We start from the raw sequence: 20,010 nt of genomic DNA, 5'->3' as shown, positions 1-20,010 counted from the left end.
TATAGAAATTGGCCACAAAGAAAACCTCAGTAAGTTCACTGAAGTAGAAAGATTGGAGACCATATTCTGTAATCACAGTACAAAAAAAAAACCCCCAAATTAGAAATGAGTAGGAGAAATAGAAAATGAAAAGACTTTATCAACTCAGCATTTTAGAACTTTTTAGTAACTCTTGGTTCAAAGAGGAATTCAAAACCACTTTTAAGCCTAGAAATCATTATCAACCTGATAGTAACAAGCAACACCAGTGCCCACATTGCGACCTTAAAATACCACTTCCCACTAAAAGAAACTAAAGCTTAAAGACATGATCAGTTCTAGGTCTGGGGCAGAAAAGATACCAGTGAGTCTGGAACATTTTGTCAGAACAGAGAGCAAGTATTGATATATTATTGAAGACTAGTAGGAAGGGTTGTGTCAAAAGGACCTCCACTGGCCAAAGACAGGAAAAGTTGTCACTAGAGATAATAATAGCAGTGGATCCAGACACATCAAATAATGTTTAAATCATAACTTCATAATGGCACCAAACAAACTAAGCTAATTGGTCATGTTTGAAGGATGCTAGGAAACCAACTCATTATTTTGAAAGCTGGTAAATAAAGAGAAAGGATCAAGTATTTATCCTGCCTTTCCTATACAGTCTGTATCAGAGTACCATAATAATGGATAAGACGATTTCCCTTTATAGAAGTATTCCAACAAATAAGTGAAAAAGGAATGATAAGATTGTGACTCCTAATAAATGAAAGATTCTAGGCATTGAAAGCCAACAGTTAATCACATACTAAAGAGAAAACCAGACATATGCTTCCTTGTGAAGAATAATAAAACCTAGATTCAACTACTGAATTATAGGAAATACAGAAGAATAACATGTTCTACTACAGCACAGCAATACAATCAGCAAAATCCAGACTCTGAGATAACTCTACATTATAGTGTCTTCAACAAGGGGGCAAGGAAAGAAGAGGGAACCTGCAAGATAAAAGACATAAAAAATTAAATGTAGTGTTTAAAGATGCACTATGTGATAAAACAAAAGAAAAGTAAGGAAGTGATGATCGTAAATATCCAAATAGTGGCTACTGTTAGCAAGGGAGGGAAGGGGGTTAGTAACTGAGAAGAGGCACGTTGGAGAGGTTCTGGAGTGACTGGTAAGATTCTGTCTTCTGACGTGGGTGGTTGATATAAGGGTTTTCATCTTATGATAATTCATTAAATTATATATTTCCTTTTTTGCTGTGTTGTGTACTTGGATTATACCAAACAGTAAGCTTTTGGAACAAACTGAAATTGTAACAAATAACAATAACAAAATATGGCAGCAGACTAAAGTGGTGCTCACAGAAAAATTCAGCAAAGTGGTTATGTAGAATATTAATATACAGAAGTCACTGACCTTCATATGTACAACCAGTTAGAAGAGCTAATGAAAACAAAGGTCTCTTACTAAATCTGGAATAAGAGATAAAACACGTAGCAACATGATGTGGAATCTAAAAGAACAAAACAAAGGAACAAACAAAATAAAACCAAAATAGACTCATAGAGAACAAATTAGATATAGAGAACAAATTAGTAGTCACCAGAGGGGAAGGTGAAGGGGATTAACAGGTACAGAATTCCAGTCATAAAGTTAAAAAGTCATGGGGATGTAATATTCAGCATAAGGAAAAAAGTAATACTGTACTAGCTTTGTATGTTGACAGATGGCTTCTATACTTTTGGTGTTGATCATTTGTAATGCATTTAAATGTCGAGTCACTACGTAGTACACCTGAAACTAATATAATATTGTATGTCAACTATACTTCGATTTTAAAAAAAATTTTAAAGGGAAACTTGGAAGAGCTACAGAAACTTGTAAAATGCTATTGAGGGAAATAAATAAGACTTAAACAGTATGAAAGATGTATCTGTTTTTGGACAGGAAGACTAAATGTTATAAAGAAATTTTTTAGAAAGGGCAATAAGCAAACTAATTCTTAAATTCAAAGAAAATATTAGCAAGCAGGAAAGTCATAAAAATTCTGAAATAGAATAGTTATTTAAATATATTTTGTAAACCTCACTAGATAAAATAGTGTGTCTGTAAGTAGCAGAAAGTTCAGTGAACAGGCAGAAAGTCTAGAAATAGACCTAAACACAAACAGGAATTTGGTATATGATAAAAGTGATATTTCAACTTACTGAGGAAGAGATGGTTTATTTAATAAATATGATTCAGTAAAGTTGGAGCAACATCTCATCCCAAAATAAGTACCAAATTAATTGATCAGTGGGTTAAATGTGAAAAATGAATCCATGAAAGTACTAGGAAAAATGTGGAATATTAAAAACATCTTAAAAGTGGGGATCTAGACCTAAAACCCAGAAGTCCTAAAAGAAAAGACAATTCTGTTTATATCTCATATTATGTTTTTGCCCCCATATTTCCTTTAATATTCTGTGATCATGAGGAAGGCATTTAATTTCTCTGCATCTTTTCTCAGGTCGTATTTTTACAATAATTTGTAAAATATTGGTATTTCACAAATATTGAGAGGATTGAATGAGATATGTGAAAATACTTGGAGAAGTTGTAGTGGGCTAAAAGATATAATGTGTTATTCATACTCTTCCTTTGCTCCCGTAGTTGTTCCATGCTGCCTTCTTTTGGGAGGAAAGACAAGGTGGATGGGTGATGACTAATTAAATAGATGGTTTTTCTGGTTATTTCTTGTAAGTCTAGTTTAATTTGCTTATGTTTTTATAAAAAGTTTAATTTCATTCTAGAGTAAGCACTTGTAAGGGGATTAGCTTAATTTAAGAAATAGAGCCAACTTTTAATCTGTGAGTATTTTCTTATATTCAGAACTCTAACAAAACCATTGTATTAGAAACTTCATTCTTACTTTGCTGGCTAATTGTGCATATGCTTTTCTTTAAATGTAACTTTCAGTGTTCAAGAATTCTTCGTTCGCAAATCCAATGCAAAGAAAGGCATGTTTGCCAGTACACATCTTGTATTGAAAGAACCAGGTGGTTCTAAATATGAAGCTGCCAAGAAGTGGAATTTACCAGCGGTCACTATAGCTTGGCTGTTGGAGACTGCTAGATTGGGAAAGAGAGCAAATGAAAGCCATTTTCTGATCAAAAATTCACCTAAAGAAGGTTAATACTTTTGTTTTGTCCTTTTATATATATATTTTTACAATTTGATGGTTTCTGGGATATGAATGTGCTAAAACTTATTTTTAGGACAGGTCATTAACATTTCTCCCTTTCATGTGAGCCACTCTTGGGCACTCATTATTGGGAGTGTGGGGCAAAATAAATATGCGTTCATAGCACAAATGTTTAATTTGTATCTGTACTATCAAGTGTAGGCACTATCTGAAAGCTAGAGGGTACAGAACAATATCGGAGCATTCTAGGGTCTCAGTGTTTGAAGTCTAATGAGCTTAGATCCCATTTACTGTTCCTTCAGTGGCTCATACTGACACGTCTTGTGAGTAAAGTGCTCTCTATTCCTCATCTTTGGACTTTTGCATGTTATCTCTTGCCTGCTTCATGCTAGCCTGTTCCTCCTTATCTTTCAGTTCTCGACTTGGATATCACTTTCCCTGGAAAGCCTTCCTTGACTCACCAAGTATGGCATTTGTCTTGCCATAACACCCTGGCCTTTTGTAGCTCTCATCCCAGTGTTACCGTTCTAGTTTACTTTCATGTTTCCCCGCTCAACCATAAGCTCTGAAAAGGCAAGGAGTACATGTGTCTTGTGCATTATATATTTTCATTGTCTAGATTGGGCCTGGCATGGAGCAGCCATCTAATAAGTGTATTTGTTAAATGTTGAAAAAAGGTAGGAGGCAGGGTGGGAGGACACAGTAGCCTCTCTTGTAAGATGATAACATCCCTGGGCAAACTTCAGGGAAGCTTCTCAAAGCTATTACTTACTAATTTTTTTTTTTTTTTGCGGTACGCGGGCCTCTCACTATTGTGGCCTCTCCCGTTGTGGAGCACAGGCTCTGGATGCGCAGGCTCAGCGGCCATGGCTTACGGGCCCAGCCACTCCGCGGCATGTGGGATCTTCCCTGACCAAGGCACGAACCCATGTCCCCTGCATCGGCAGGCGGGCTCTCAACCACTGCACCACCAGGGAAGCCCATACTTACTACTTTATTTAGACAACCTGGAAATTTTACAATGCAGGCAAAGTAATATTAAAACTTCATTAAGCACTTTCCAAAAACCTGACCGTAGTTGTTAACTCTGAGTGCATGTAATTGGGATTTTCTTTTTTACTCTGCCATTGACTGAGATGACATTATTTATATAATTTTGGGCAAATTATGAGGTTTATTGAGAATATTTCAAGTTACAACAAGGTGAAACAGGAAATCTAATTTCATTAATTATTTCTTTCAGTTGATGTACTTGTCTAACTCAACACATATTTTAGTATATTGTCTGGTTTGTTTCTTTGAAAGTAGGTATATAACTTTGTGGTTTGAAGTATACTTGAGAATTCACATGAAAACTCACAATAAGATGTAAAAACATCACTTCTTGTGTGCCTCTTTAGACACAAAAGACATTAGTGGCTCACATTTGTTTCTTTTCATTTTAAATCTCTAGAACAAAGTTTGGAAACTGAAACAACAAGCGGGGTGAATCTAAATCCAGATACTCCAGAGCATCCTGTCACAGACCTGGAAACTCACAGAAAAACAGCCGTTACACCTTTAGATATGAACCGCTTTCAGAGTAAAGCTTTCCATGCGGTGATCTCACAGCACTCCGGACAGGCTTCAGCCTCCCCTGCAGCAGGACAACCACTTCAGAAGGAGCCCTCATTATGCCTGGATACACCATCAAAGTTTCTGTCCAAGGACAAGCTCTTCAAGCCTTCCTTTGATGTGAAGGTAAGGCTTATAGAAAGTGGTCCTGGAGATAACAGTTTTATAGCTTATAAAGTAAAGCACCAAGTTCTCCATCACCTCTGAAATTTGTAGTAGTAACTTCCAGAAGTGTTGGCAAATAGATGCATAGTATTGAATCCCTACATATATCCAGATTTGAGGTAACAGCTAGAGATATATATGGTGTGAAATCAGGACATCTGGATTCAAGTTCTATATCTGCCATGAACGGTATGACTCACAGATCATTTAATGTATCTGAGCATTAGTTCCTTTTGTACAAAAGCATAGTATCACTTACTCTGAAAACTTACAGGTTTATCATAAGGATTAATTGAAATTGTGTGATGAAATAGTTTCATAAACTGTAAAATAACATAAACACATTGCTACTTACGTTTTGATTCTAGGTGTACACCCGGTGCTCTTTATGAAATTGTCTGTTATCACTTTACTTTTCAATCATTTCCCTTAAAAAGATGAGTTAAGTGTGCATCTTTCTTTGATCTTCTGAGCACTGGAGTATGGCTCCCCTTCTGAAAAATTCATTCACAAATCAAGGGCTAATTCAAGCTTCTCAAATGGTTTCCTTTCATTCCCCAAAGATAATTTCTTCACTATTCCTTTAGTAGTTTTTGGCCTTTCGAATGGCTATTCAAACCATGTTTTTTTTTTAATCCATGACTTTGCAAAATTATTGTACGGTTTATCTATTGAGGTTTTACTCATAGAGTTTAATAATTTTTACTAGTATGTTTTGGAGCAGACTTAAAGTTTACAGATTGTTCATCTTTAGAAAATAAATATAAATTGATACCCGGGAGAGTTTTCTCCAAGCTAAATCTTTGATCAAATTTCTTCTGAAGTAACATTTTGTGCTGTGATTAACACTGTTCCTTGTGCCTTAAGAAGTAGAGGAAAACCACTGGTTTGGGAACTGCAAGATCTAGAGTCAGGCCTCTGCTTTTCCTCTTGCAGCCTTTTAAAGCGAGTCAACCTCTTTGGGTTTCATTATCCCCGTCTGTAAAATCATGGAGCATATCTAGATGATTTCCAAGGTCTCAAAGCTCATAGACTCTTTGAATAGTAAATGAAATAATATTAGGAGACAAGAAGATAGTAGAAATATTTCTAGTCATTGAGACCATTCTTCTACCTTGCAGTGAAAAGCTGATGGTTCTGAAATAGAAATAGTCTCAGTGAAGGTTCAAAACACATTTAAAGGTTTCATTGTTTAGTCGTAGTGTATTTAGCAGTGTCTCTCTCTCTCTTTGTCTTTTGTGATATATAAAATAGTTCTTCATCTTATAATCAGTGGTTCTTCAAATTGATGTAATATGGTATTTTGAATTTTTTCTCTGAAAACAGAAGGGCCCATGATTCCATATGGGTCACAAAATTGAACATACATTAACCCTCACAATAAAAAGCGCCCCTTATTTAACTTAATTTTTAATTGACACACATCCAGAAAAGTACAACAAATATGCTGGTAAATGAAACATTAGTGTTAACAGTTGGGAAGACACAATACATATTCAGAAAGAGATCATTGCCAATTCTATAGAATCTTCCTCAAGTCCCTCCTTCCTCCCCAAAGGTAATACTCCTGACTTCTACCACTAGCTTTGTTATGCTTGTTTTTCACTTTTAAATAGGTGGAATCATAACATGTATTATGAGTCTGTCTATTTTTGTTCAACCTTCATTTAGAAGATTTGTCCATGTTGCTATCTCTATAATTCATTGATTTTATTACTGTGTAATAATCCAGTATATGGATATATCACAATTTACATATTCAGTCTACTGTTGATGGGCATTTAGGTGGTTACTAGTTTTTTGCTCTTACAAATAGCACTACTATGAACATTCTTGTACATGTCTCTTGGAATATGTATACATGCTTTGCTTTTTGGTATATACCTAGAAGTGAAATTGCTGGGTCATCTTTCACCTTCAGTAGAGACTGACAGGCTGTCCAAATGGTTGTACCAGTTTATACTCCCACCAATAGTGTATTGAGCACCCAGTTTCCCCATCCTTGCCAAAGAAGTATTCTAAGTTTTTTTTTTTAATATTATGCTTGGAAATAATTCCTAACTCACAAGAAGTTGCAAAATAAAAATAGTATAAGGAATACTCACATAACCTTTTACTCAGATATGTAGAGTTTTCATTAATTTCCAGATGGAAGGATTTTGTTTGTTTCATTTTTAACTTCTAGTTTTATTGCATTGTGATCAGACTTTTGTTTGTAATATTTCTACTTCACAGAACTTACTGATCTTTTCTTTGTATCCTGATATATGGGCAGTTTTTGAGAACATTCTTTGATTTTTGAGAACATTCTTTGGTAAGAAGATATATTCTTTATCAGGGTTTTCTCTCTATAGATAAAAGTCTGACATACTGATTATATTGTTTAGATCTTTTATATCCTTTACTATTTTTTGTTCATTTAACTCTTCTTATACTAAGAAGTATAAGAAGAGTTAAATGAACCACTGGTTTGGGAACTGCAAGATCCTAAGTGGTATTTTCAAGTTTCCTAATATTGGTGTGTTTTTAATTTCTCCCTGCATCTGATGTGGTTTTTGTTTTGAATAGATAATTGCAGTATTACTTAGTGCATAGATATTCATAACTGTTATGTAAGTAGGAATGTGTCCTTTGTCTCATTTAATGCTTTTGGCTTGAAGTATACTTTGGTATCAGGATTTCAATCGCTTCTCTCTTACTGTTTTCATTTCCCTTATAAATCTGTGCATTCCTTCATTTTTAGCCTTTTTGGATTGCTGTGTTTTAAGTGGGTCTACAGTATACAGCATAGAGTTGGGTTTGCTTTTTGAGCCATTTTGAAAATGTTTCAGTTAGGCAGGTTAAGCGCATTCACATTTAATATGACTTATATTGTATTTGGTCTCATTTCTGTCATATATTATATTGTCATTGCTTTGTGATTATGTTTTATATATTTTTATTATATGTTTCTTCACTTACTGTGTCCTCTTTGTGTTTTTTTTTTCCTTTTGGTATTTAGGAAAGTGTTTGTTTTATCCTCATGGTTTCTTATAGTGTTCTTAATCCCCCTTCTTAACCTTTTATATGACAGTTTTAAATTGTCTAGATCCCCTGCTTACTGCTTCTATTGCAGTCAATGATCTTATTCTGTTTCCACCTTTTCTCTCTTCCACTATTTTTAGTTAGATTTGTCTACTTTGTCAGAAAATAAAATGTTTATATATTCTTCAACCCATGGACCTCACCCTTGTTTTAATCTTAACTCTGCATTTAAATATATGAAATGCTCACTGTCTGTCCTTTGTGAAGCTTCCCTGTCCTCTTTTGGTAGGAATGAAGTTCTGCACCTTTAAAACTTTTACTAAGGCCTTGATTCTTCAACAAATTGTTCAGATGTACTATTCTTGGTTTGCTTTTTTTTTTTTCCCTTGAGTTTCCTGAAAATGCTGGTCCACTGCTACCTTGCGTTTTTTTTTTTTTTTTTTTTTGTGGTATGCGGACCTCTCACTGTTGTGGCCTCTCCCGTTGCGGAGCACAGGCTCCGGACGCGCAGGCTCAGCGGCCATGGCTCACGGGCCCAGCCGCTCCGTGGCATGTGGGATCTTCCCGGACCGGGGCACGAACCCGTGTCCCCTGCATCGGGAGGCGGACTCTCAACCACTGCGCCACCAGGGAAGCCCTACCTTGCTTTATATGTATGTTGTTTTTGAAAATTGTAATGCCAATCTAATTATGTTGTCTTTGTAAATTATTTCCTTTTGCCTGAAAGCCATGTGGATTTTTCTTTTATTTTTAAAGTCTAATAGTTTTACAAGGATATGTCTAGATATTGATCATTCTCAATCAATTTTCCCTAATACATGGTGAGTTTTTAAATGTTTAGAATTTGGCTTCTCTGAATTTTGGTCTGAGATTAGAAAAATGGAGCTGCCAGTCAACTGAGTTGAATAGAATGCTTTGGGATTGGCGCCTAAAGATCAAGAGCTCGTGTTTTGGGCACATAAAGTTTGAGATGCCTGTTAGACATCCAAGTACTTTTGTCAGATAGGCAGTTACGCATAAAGCCTGGAGTTTGAGGAATGGTGAGTGGTCTGGGCTAGAGAAAGAAATTTGGAGGTCCGAGTTTGTAGGTAATATTTAAAGCCATATGAGAAGAGATGCCAAGAGAGCAGAAGAAGAAAAGAGAAAAGGTCTAAGGAACACCCATAGGGGCTCACATTTAGAGAAGGAAACAGCAAAGGAGACTGAGAGGCGCCACCAGTGAGGGAAGAGAAAGCCTAGAGATTGTCTTAGAGGCCAAGTAAGAAAGTATTGAGGAAGGAGTAGTTCACTATGTCAGATGCTGCTGAAAGATCAACAAAGGTGAGAATAGAAAGTTGACCATGGGATTTGGCATTGTGGACGCTGGTGATGTTAACAATAAGGGTTATTGTGACATTGTGGAGGTGGAAGCAAGTGGGTTCCTACAGGAATGTGGGAAGAGTTCGGGACATTGACTATAAACTATGCATTTGAGGAGTCTTACAGTAAAGGGGAATCAAGAAATGGGGTGCTAGCTATAGGGCAAAGTATGATCAAAAGAAGGTTGTTTTGTTTTTATAATGGAAGAAATAACTGTATGCCAATGTGATGGATCAGTAGAGATCCAGTTGATGGTGCAGATGAGAGGGGAGAATTAGTGAGAGGGGTTGGGATCTAATGTTTAAGTGAGGGAAAGTACCAGAAGGAAAGCAGTGCTCATGGCATAGGTTCAGAAGGCGGGTAGACATGGTATGGGAGCTCTGATTTCTTTTGTATATGAAGAATTCTTTTAAATGCTGCAGAGAAATTAAAAAAAAAAAAACAAAAAAACTTTTGCAAATAGAAAGCCTTACCATGTTCTCAAAAAAAAGATTAAACATCCTAAAGATCTAAAAAGATAATATAGATCCTATTAAAAATGTAAACAAAAATAGTATAAAAATTCTGAAAAGAATAATTAAGGGAAGGCACTAGTCCTACTAATTATTAAAACATCTTACAGAGCTTCAGTAATTGAAGCAGTGTGTTATTGTTACATGAATAATCAAATCAGTGCAGAAGATTACACCCCATAGATAGAAGAATGCATTATATGATTAAGGGGACATTCAAATCAGACCACTGGTAGCCATCTGAGAAAACAGTTAGGATAAAACCTCAAACCTTACATCAGAATGAATTTCAGAGGATCCGATACTTAAGTACAAGAAAGGAAGGCATAAAAATACTAAAACAGGCCATGAGAGTGAGTTTGTTTTTAAATAATTCCATTGTGAGGAAGGTCTTTCTAACTATAACATAATACCAAAAGAAATAAAAGATTCATATGAATTTGACAGCATTAAAAAATTCTCTACATTCAACTATGCAGATTTTATAAATATGCAGTAAAAGTATTTGTTCTAAAAAAAATTCTCCGTGGCAAAAATTTGACAAATGACAAATTGGGAACAAATATGTGCATATCATAGTGGGTATATATGTGCATAAAAATATATACAGATATATTTAGGCAAGTGGATATTTTAAAAAGACTAATAACCTAATGGGAAAATAAGCGAAGGATAGGAAGGGATATCTGTCACAAAAAATTGAATAGAAATATTATACATGCATGAAGATGTTTAATCCCATTCAGTATAAGAGGATGGAAAATTATACATGCATGAAGATGTTTAATCTCATTCAGTATAAGAGCATGGAAAATTAAAGCATGCAAATATATTTTTTAACCTATCAGATTGGCAAAAAAGAAAAATCTGATTACCCACTGTGCTGTCAAGCATGTTGGGAAACACTAATGCTTTGCTTATGAGAATGTAAGTGTTGGTGCGCACATTTTGTTTAAATGGTTCCCTTTACTCTTGTGTGTACAAATTGTGTGTGTACAAGGTTATTCACTACATTGTTATACTGGCAAAAGATTGTTAATCTAAATATTCATCAGTTGAGCACTGGTTAAATACTTTCTGCTGTATACATGGAATACTATGTAGATGGGAAAGAGAATGAGCACAAGCCCTGGACAGCAGTGGCCTCTGCTCACGAGGGAATTGTGGGTGGCTTGGGAACAGGAATACATTTTGTACCTTTGAAGATTTTTCACAATTCTCAGCTCAATCTAACTTTTTAACCTTCTTTATAGTTCATGTCTTGTTTATATCCATCCTTGCTTACTTGTTTCCGTCTGTATGTTTTGTTTGTTTACTTGTTCGTTTATTTTGTTTTTTGGTATCATTAATTTTAACCAACTTCAACTCTAAGATCAGACAAATGTGGTAAGTGCTGCTGAAAATGTAAACTTTTCAGTCTCTTTGAACTAATTTGCTGGACAGTATGAAATTTCTTTTCTTCATAATAGATACTAGTTCAGTCTTTTTATTGTTGTTTAGAGGAAAACTGGAGGAGGTTAAAACTATAATCCAGTTAATATTGAGGATTATTCCCTTTCTCTCTTTACCTCTTTTTTCTCCCTCTTTCCTTTTTCTGTTTACCTCTGTCTCTTCCCTTCTCTCCCCTCTTCTTCCTTTCTCTCTCCTTTTCTTCTCCTTTTCCTCTCTTCCTTTCTCCCTCTCCCCCTCCATACGTACAGGATGCACTTGCAGCCTTGGAAACTCCAGGAGGTCCCAGCCAGCAGAAAAGGAAACTGAGTACACCACTCTCGGAAGTCATTGTCAGAAACTTGAAACTTGCTTTGGCAAATAGCTCTCGAAATACTGTCGCTCTTTCTGCCAGCCCTCAACTGAAAAATGCCCAGTCAGAAAAGGTAGAATTAAATCTCTCATTATAAGGAAGTTTTAGATAAAAAACACTTAAAACAATAATCGTTGATCTGTTGCTTTTATTTTCCATGGGCAGGAAGAAGCTCCAAAGCCACTTCACAAAGTAGTGGTATGTGTTAGTAAAAAACTCAGTAAGAAGCAGAGTGAACTAAATGGGATTGCAGCCTCTCTAGGTGCAGACTACAGGTAGTTGGTTCATCTTTCTGTTTGGTGGTACGGCCTAAATTTATAGGGAAAACTAAAACTGTTGTGAGCATCTACAAAAAAACATTATTTTGACTTTTAGTTTGTCATATTATCTACAAAATCTCTCCAATTGATTTTTAATTTAGCACATCCTTTTAAAATATTCTCTCCCAAATCAGTTCACTCTTACAAGTATGTTTTTAGGGCATGTTTAACAAATATATGAGAACTTATTTTGTGCCACTCACTATTCTAAAAACTTGGGATCCATGAATGAGTATAATCTAGAAAAATATCCTTGTCTTCAAGGAGTTTATAGTCTAGTAATACATTTAGGTCTGACATTAAGCATGTTTCTTAGTGATTTTCAAATTAGAACCTTTCTGTAAGTAGTACTAAGTACTGCAGCACTCCTGAATTAAAAGTGTCTTTTTGAGGATGTTTGAATTTCTATCAGTTTTACTACTTTGGAGGCATAGTTTATCAGATCCACTCTCAACCTGACAGCCAAACTAGAGACAGGTCTCTAGCATAAATGGCATCAGTATCAGGGAATGAGAGACCCTTGCCTATTCCGGCCAATCCTGAATTGATTGTATTCCTCCATTGTCTGTGGTGCTTGCTTTCTTGATCACCTGTTTTCAGCCATTCATAGATAGCACAATGATTGGTTTTACAAGTAACAAACAGTTTGAGGAACATGATTAGCTTTATCTTTCCCTTTGGTAAGTCATTTCAGTTATCTTTCTTTTTGATAAAGAAATTAGATCAGGAGAATGTAAAAATAAAATGGGTCTGTGATAGTTATAAGCACCTTAGTGTTTAATTCATCTGTTGTCGAAGGGTAAAGGTTTCTTACTTATTATAACTATTATTTGTATTGTCTATTTTATAGACATATTACTCTATAATAATTATTATGTAATTGCCTAATATTATATAATTACTATTATATTTATATTACCTATTACTAGTTGCTGAAGGCTTAGTATGAGGCAAGTATTATCTCATTTCATTCTCACAATAGCCCTATGAGAGTATTCATATTTGTCAAAATTGAATGCTTCCTTCGGTATTCCATTTGGATGTGGACTTGATGTAAGATTTAAAAGGAACAGATAGGACTTGTGTTTCTATAAGATTTAAAATGCCAGTCCTGGGAATTCCTTGGTGGTCTAGTGGTTAAGACTGTGCTTCCACTACTGGGAGTACAGGTTCCATCCCTGGTCGGGGAACTAGGATCCTGCATGCTATGCAGTGCAGCCAAGAAAAAAGGAAAGAAAGAAAGAAAGAAAAAATTTGCCAACTCCTGATCTATCTCCATCTACTATCTACAACCATTGATGGTCTGTTCTTGAAGGACTAAAAGGCACAGTTTTTGTATTATCACAGTGGAGTCGGATAGTAGTAAACCAAGATGATTCAGGCAAAAGATATTCCTTTTTTTTTTAAATTATCTTGATAATTTATTTACATTTTACTGTTTTACCTCACAGCAGAAATAGAAACAATTATTAGAAAGGCAATTCAATTAGCAGGGGGTTTTTCACTATTATTTTTAAGGACACATGGACAGAGAAATAGAATGTTTATAATATAATTTAGGAGGGAATATTCCTTCTTAATTTGTTTAACTTGGCTATTTAAAAAGTTCAGAAATAGGAGTTCCCTGGTGGTCTAGTGGTTAGGATTCTGGGCGTTCACTGCTGTGGCCAGGATTCAGTCCCTGGTCGGGGAACTGAGATCCCGCAAGCCGAGCGACGTGGCAAAAAAAAAAAACAAAAAAGAACGTTCAGAAATATTTCTTAATTAGGAAATGGGAAGTATGTTAGGTATCCATAAAGAGAAACCTCCCTTTATTTTGGTGATTACATTTAGAATTACAATTTTTATTTCCTCCTTGGTTTTTACTTGATCTTTTGAAGGATGACATGTTTTACTTTTTTAGATTATTTTCCTAAAATAATCAAGAAAATATTAAATGGAAAGAAATCAGGAGCATAATGTAATAGCTAAGAGTGTGAGTTTTGAAGTCAAAACTGGCTCTACCTCTTATTCACTGAATATCCTTGAACAGGTTACTTTAACCATGCCCGTCAGTTTTCTTATCTGTTAAGTGAGTAAAATAATACATTGTTTTAGGATTGTTGTGAGGAATGGATGAAATAATGCTATGTAAAGTACACAGTGTGTTATGGGGCACAGAGCAAATGTACAGTGAATAGTGACTGCCAACAACTGGAAGACAGATTGGATGCTTTGCCATTTCATTAACTTGAAAATACTTTTATTGTTATATCACCTTAATAAAATGATATTATAAAAGAAAATTGAAAATTTAGAAAAGTATACAAAGGAAAGTAATATTTTCAAGAATATCCTTCTAAATATGTCTCTGCATTTATATACCTAGAGATATATGTATAAAATTTGACAATGAAAGTGGAGCCTGTCATTTAATGTTTTTTGCTTACTCTGGTTCTTGAAAGTTTTGAGAAGGTCAGAGTATTCTGTTTATAGACAGTAATGATCATCTTAAACAAATGTAGTTATTTCTCTCAGGTATTAATTTTTTTGTGTGTTTGCTTATTTCAGGTGGAGTTTTGATGAGACAGTGACTCATTTCATTTATCAAGGGAGACCAAATGACACTAATCGGGAGTATAAATCTGTAAAAGAAAGAGGAATACACATTGTTTCAGAGCACTGGCTTTTAGAAGTAAGCCATACTTTTTTCCCTCCCCTCCCTATTAAATGAAAATGCATGTAAACAGTATTTCAAGGCACAAACCCATTTCTTTGTATGTAAACAAGTTCGATAACCTCAGTTAATTACACATTTCATATCTTTGGCATCAAAAAATTAAGATGTTTAATCCTTAAATGCTTAACGAGTCTTTAATGGGTATTCTTTCAGATTCTCTGATTCTTTTTGCTAATTAAAAATGGTATGAAAGAAAATTTTATAATAATTTGAGGAGAATTAATTTAGCATGCCAATACAGCTTCTTTTCTTTCCTCTTCTTCCCTTTCCTTTTCTTTCTGGGTATTGCATGGAATGTGATAGATACCTTGGCAAAAGCATAGAAATAGGATTAGATTTTATACTTTAGTGGACATGACATTTAAAAAGTGAGGACAGGGCTTCCCTGGTGGCGCAGTGGTTGAGAGTCCGCCTGCCGATGCAGGGGACGCGGGTTCGTGCCCCGGTCTGGGAGGATCCCACGTGCTGCAGAGCGGCTGGGCCCGTGAGCCATGGCCGCTGAGCCTGCGCGTCCGGAGCCTGTGCCCCGCAATGGGAGAGGCCACAACAGCGAGAGGCCCGCGTACCGCAAAAAAAAAAAAAAAAAAAAAAAAAAAGTGAGGACAGTTTGTCATTTGATGGAATTTTTAAGTGTCAACTACTTTTCAAAACTTTAATTTTGTGGACTCTTGCCATCTTAGAACATAATGTATTGGCTGTCTTTATTCTACTTAACATCATTTATTTGCTAAGATTTTTTTTCAGTCCTGTTTTAAAGCACACCATTGTATTGCAGTGTGCCCAAGAGTATAAACATCTTCCTGAATCTCTTTATCCACATACTTATAATCCCAAAATGAGCTTGGATATCAGTGCAGTGCAAGATGGCAGACTTTGTAATAACCGACTACTCTCAGCTGATTTGACAACGAAGGATGATGAGGTAGATGATATCGATGATACATTTACCCCCTCTTTAAGCTGAATGTACAATCATATACTGCTATGAAACCTTATACTGGGCTTGGTTTGAGAAATGGTAATTTTTCTCCTTCAATAGCCAGATCATTTGCCTGTAGAAGAAAATGATATAGACAGTATGACTACCAGTAATAAAGAACCAGCAACATCAAATGGAAATGGCAGGAATGACTCTAAAGGAGGTAAAATATTTTAAATTACAAACAAAACAAATTTATAAATATGTATCTTGAATATGGAATGCTTCCTTTGCATCAGATGGACAAATAAAAGTTTTTTTCTATGTTGCTGAATACAAGTAAAGCATATATTTGAGGACTGAATTGAGGTTCCATGCCAATCATTAAGTACTAGTTAACAAAGCTTTAAGTGATTTTAGTGTGAAACCTGTGAAATGTGTGGAGCTAGGTATTTTACAGAGTTAGTGTGACACAGCCCTATTCTATTAAAGGTAGGTGGAGTTGGTAATTTTTTAAACATTTGTCCTTTGGTTCAGTTCCTTTCAGTGACTTTCAAAAAGTTTTATTATGTGCACAATATATTTTAACATAAATTCACATGGTTTTAAAGGTACAGAAGGAGGTGTGAAAAGTTTCTCCCACCCTTCTGATATTTTCTTATGGAGCCTTCTAGAGCTGTTTCATGCATACAATCAAACATGTTTTCTGGGACTTCCCTGGTGGTGCAGTGGTTAAGAATCCACCTGCTAATGCAGGGGACATGGGTTCGAGCCTGGTCCGGGAAGATCCCACATGCCACAGAGCAGCTAAGCCTGGGTGCCACAGCTACTGAAGCCTGCGCACCTAGAGCCCGTGCTCTGCAGCAAGAGAAGCCACCGCAATGAGAAGTCCGTGCACCGCAACAAAGAGTAGCCCCCGCTCACCACAACTAGAGAAAGCCCGTGCATGGCAACGAAGGCCCAACACAGCCAAAAATAAATAAATAAGTTTTCTCCTTCCCCACTTTTAAAAAAAGGCGTAAATACTGACTATTGTATATTCTGTTTTATGCTTTGATCCTGATCTTTTTATTTAGCAGTTCTACCTGTGGAGTGTCTTTATTAGTACATAGGATCTTTTTCAGTCATTTTCCCTTTTTTTGGCAACTGTATAGTATTCACAGTATGAATGGCCCACTTTATTTAACCAGTTCTATGTTGATGAGAATGTAGTTTATTTCTAATTTCTTGCTGTTATAAAGAGTACAGCATTGAATAACCTTATATCTATAGGTGTCCTCTTTTTAATGGATTAATATTTTCTATTTTTCTCACCCTACCATAGCTTTCCCTGTCTATGATTTACCTGTTTAGTCTCACTCTGTTCATTCCAAAAATCTTTATTTAGTACCTACTTCAATGTTTAGTCTACAAGGAAACCAAAGATAAGTATGTTGTGGTCTGTGTTTTTGAGGACCATAGGGGAAAATCATAAATGACTGTAATGTACCTTGGTGTAGTACAGAACATGAGAGGGTCAGAAGCAGGCAGGGAGCTCTACAAAAGGATGACGACTGTGGGTCTTAGCACAGTGTCTGCAAAGGGCTTCCTGATTATTTCCTCTACAGTCCTTGTAGTAAGGGTTGCCTTTATGTTCTGCAGGATTCATAGTCTTAGTACATTACTATAGCCTATAGTAAGTATCTGATAAATGTCAAGTTAATAAATTTATGTTCAACCAAATCTAGACAAAATAGTTAATGTGAATAGGGTGTGATAGAAAGGAGAAACTTCCCTTGATTGGTGTATTTGTGTTTGTTTCAAGCTCTGACACAGACCTTGGAGATGAGAGAGAACTTTCAAAAGCAGCTGCAGGAGATAATGTCTGCAACTTCACTAGTGAAACCCCAAGGGCAGAGGACTTCCCTTTCAAGAAGTGGTTGTAACAGTGCCTCTTCAACCCCTGACAGCGCTCGCTCTGCCCGCAGCGGACGAAGTAGAGTCCTAGAGGCACTGAGGTCTGTACCTGTCGCTGGTGGCAGAATAGCTTTTCCTTCCTCCCTTCCTTCCTAACTTTTCCTTCTTCCTTCTCTTGTTCCAGGCAGTTCTAGAATTCTTACTTGGGGACAGGAAGCAGAGGTTAATTCCATACGAAGCAACTGCTTCCTGTGAGGCATGATTAATACATTTTATTACCTCCCCTGAGAAAGAAATGATTTTAAGATCCAGTTTGCCTTGTTTGAAATGGATTCAATGGATAGTCCCCTCAGTTCTTAATATTAGAATTAAATAATATTGGTATTAAACAGTAAGTGCATATATATATGTGTATATATATATTTAAGCAGTTACTTCTTATTGGAACTACATGTGTTTTGTATTCTCTTTATACATCTGTCTTCTAGGGAAGGTGATTACAGATCTTAGTGTGATGTGACTTAAGTTCAGTAGAATAACTTCATCTTTTCCTTGATAGAAAAATCTCTAATTGATGAATTATGGTACTTATATCTTGAATTAATTTAACTGTGCATTTATCTACATTAACTGTATATTTCATGAGGCTATTTCTTTTATCTAAGTACTGAGCAAAAATGGTTTTTTGTTTAATAGACCAGATCATGTTTTATCATTTTAGAGGGCCTAAATCTTGTGTCAAAGTCAGAGTAAATAAATAAGCTCTGAGAATAAAAGGCCATCTTCCTTGTATTTGAGGCAAATGAACACTTTGGGAGTACCATCAGCTTTGGCAAATTATTTTTACTAAGATTCCATATATATATGGAATTGAAATATTCAGTATACACAGTGAAGGAAGATATTGGAATTCTATTTACTTTCCAGTGGAATTGTTACAGTTATACCATAAAAACATGTTTCACCCTAGTTCACTGTAAGGCTGTTCTACCTAGACTCTGGGAGGTTTGGTTACCAGTAGCCAAAAGGACCTGCTTCTAAGGCAGCCTGTAGATAGTACACTTCCTGTGTAATTATAGTTCTTACTATTTCCAGTGATAAAAATACAACTATTGACTGGTCAGCAAAGTAACCAGGTTTCTAAACATTACCACGTTACCCTAAGCCTATATAATTAAGAGAAATCCCTTTTTAAAAGTAGTAATCATTTAGAATTTTTTAAAATTTCTTGACAGTAAACTCCCCCTTTGAAGTTTTAAATATATGGACATTCAGTCAAAATATGTGTTTCATTTTCTAGGTAAAACAGATAAGTTTCTGGAAGAAACATTTTAAAAATAAAAAATTTCCCGAAGTTCACTTATTCAATAAGTATTTTCAAGTGCTTACTATGTGCTAGATGGTGGACGTATAAAGGTGAACCACCAATTTACAAGACTTACAGAATTTATGAGTGGGATTTTGTTATGGCTATCCGTTACTAAAATTGTGACTTTTATTCCTTAGGCAGTCTCGTCAAACAGTACCTGATGTCAACACAGAGCCCTCCCAAAATGAACAGATCATTTGGGATGACCCTACAGCCAGGGAAGAGAGAGCAAGACTTGCCAGCAATTTGCAGTGGCCTAGTTGTCCCACACAATACTCTGAGCTTCAGGCTGATGTTAAAAAATTGGAGGATTCTCCTTTCCAGGAGCCTTTACATGATTCAGAAATTGCTGAACAGGGTAATGAGAAAGAAATCTATTTAGTTGTTTGTATTAGGTACATGTTGACCTCTTGACAATAAACAGATAAGCACCTGTGGTTACTGTGGTTCTCTGAATTGTACATGCAAATGAAAAACTCACTAGATGTTTTAAGTTTAAACCCAAACCTTAGATTTGGGTTTAAACTTTAAGAAGTAAGAATAATAATTATAAATTGAGGTAATTTATCAGTAAATTGAAAAATATATTTTGATACTTAAATTTGGAAATTTAGGGTTAGGCATTTTTTTCCCTGTACATTTTTCCAGTCCTTTTTGCATTGTGTAGTTAATGCTTGGTTTTTCTTCCAGTCATCTTAGTTACATTTAAGTCTTCTTCTGAATTCCACCCAGCACCTACCTACATTTGGAGTTGTATGTGTTTCTTTCTGGATTCCCTATCCAACTTCCTTGGACTTTACCTTGAAAACAAAATACTTTCCATCTCTCATCATTGGTCATTTTCCCCCCCTTTCTCTTTCACATGATTATATCTCTATACTAGATATGTAGATTTATCTCTGCTTCTGATTTTCTTCAGGTGTAGAATTGCTCTCACTTTTAAAATTTTGTTTACATTTTACTGGTGAGAGCGTGGTACTTAAAGAAAGGGTTAGGCAAACCCACAGAGAAGCCATTTGCCTTTTTAAAGCTAACTAATTGCATTTAATTATAAGCTCTAGAAATAGGTTACTTTTTTTGCATGTACTCTTTACATTCCAGAAGTTGTGTTTAATTTCATCTTGGCTAAGACAGATGAGAAT

The 20,010-nt window shown here is 35.6% G+C and overlaps 1 protein-coding gene across 1 annotated transcript in view; it reads left to right on the top strand.

The window, feature by feature from the left end:
- The window catches only part of TOPBP1 (DNA topoisomerase II binding protein 1), a 77,698-nt gene that overhangs the window by 40,152 nt on the left and 17,536 nt on the right, over positions 1-20,010 (top strand). Inside the window, exons 13-21 of the mRNA XM_065876205.1 lie at positions 2,945-3,156; positions 4,624-4,910; positions 11,545-11,718; positions 11,811-11,920; positions 14,516-14,639; positions 15,460-15,606; positions 15,724-15,826; positions 17,408-17,600; positions 19,006-19,226. Of these exons, the coding sequence (XP_065732277.1) occupies positions 2,945-3,156; positions 4,624-4,910; positions 11,545-11,718; positions 11,811-11,920; positions 14,516-14,639; positions 15,460-15,606; positions 15,724-15,826; positions 17,408-17,600; positions 19,006-19,226 (1,571 nt within the window). The remainder of the gene's footprint in view (positions 1-2,944; positions 3,157-4,623; positions 4,911-11,544; positions 11,719-11,810; positions 11,921-14,515; positions 14,640-15,459; positions 15,607-15,723; positions 15,827-17,407; positions 17,601-19,005; positions 19,227-20,010) is intronic.

This window comes from Phocoena phocoena, chromosome 4, assembly GCF_963924675.1.
Source record: "Phocoena phocoena chromosome 4, mPhoPho1.1, whole genome shotgun sequence".
Lineage (NCBI taxonomy): Eukaryota > Metazoa > Chordata > Mammalia > Artiodactyla > Phocoenidae > Phocoena > Phocoena phocoena.
This window is presented reverse-complemented; position numbering and strand designations above follow the sequence as displayed.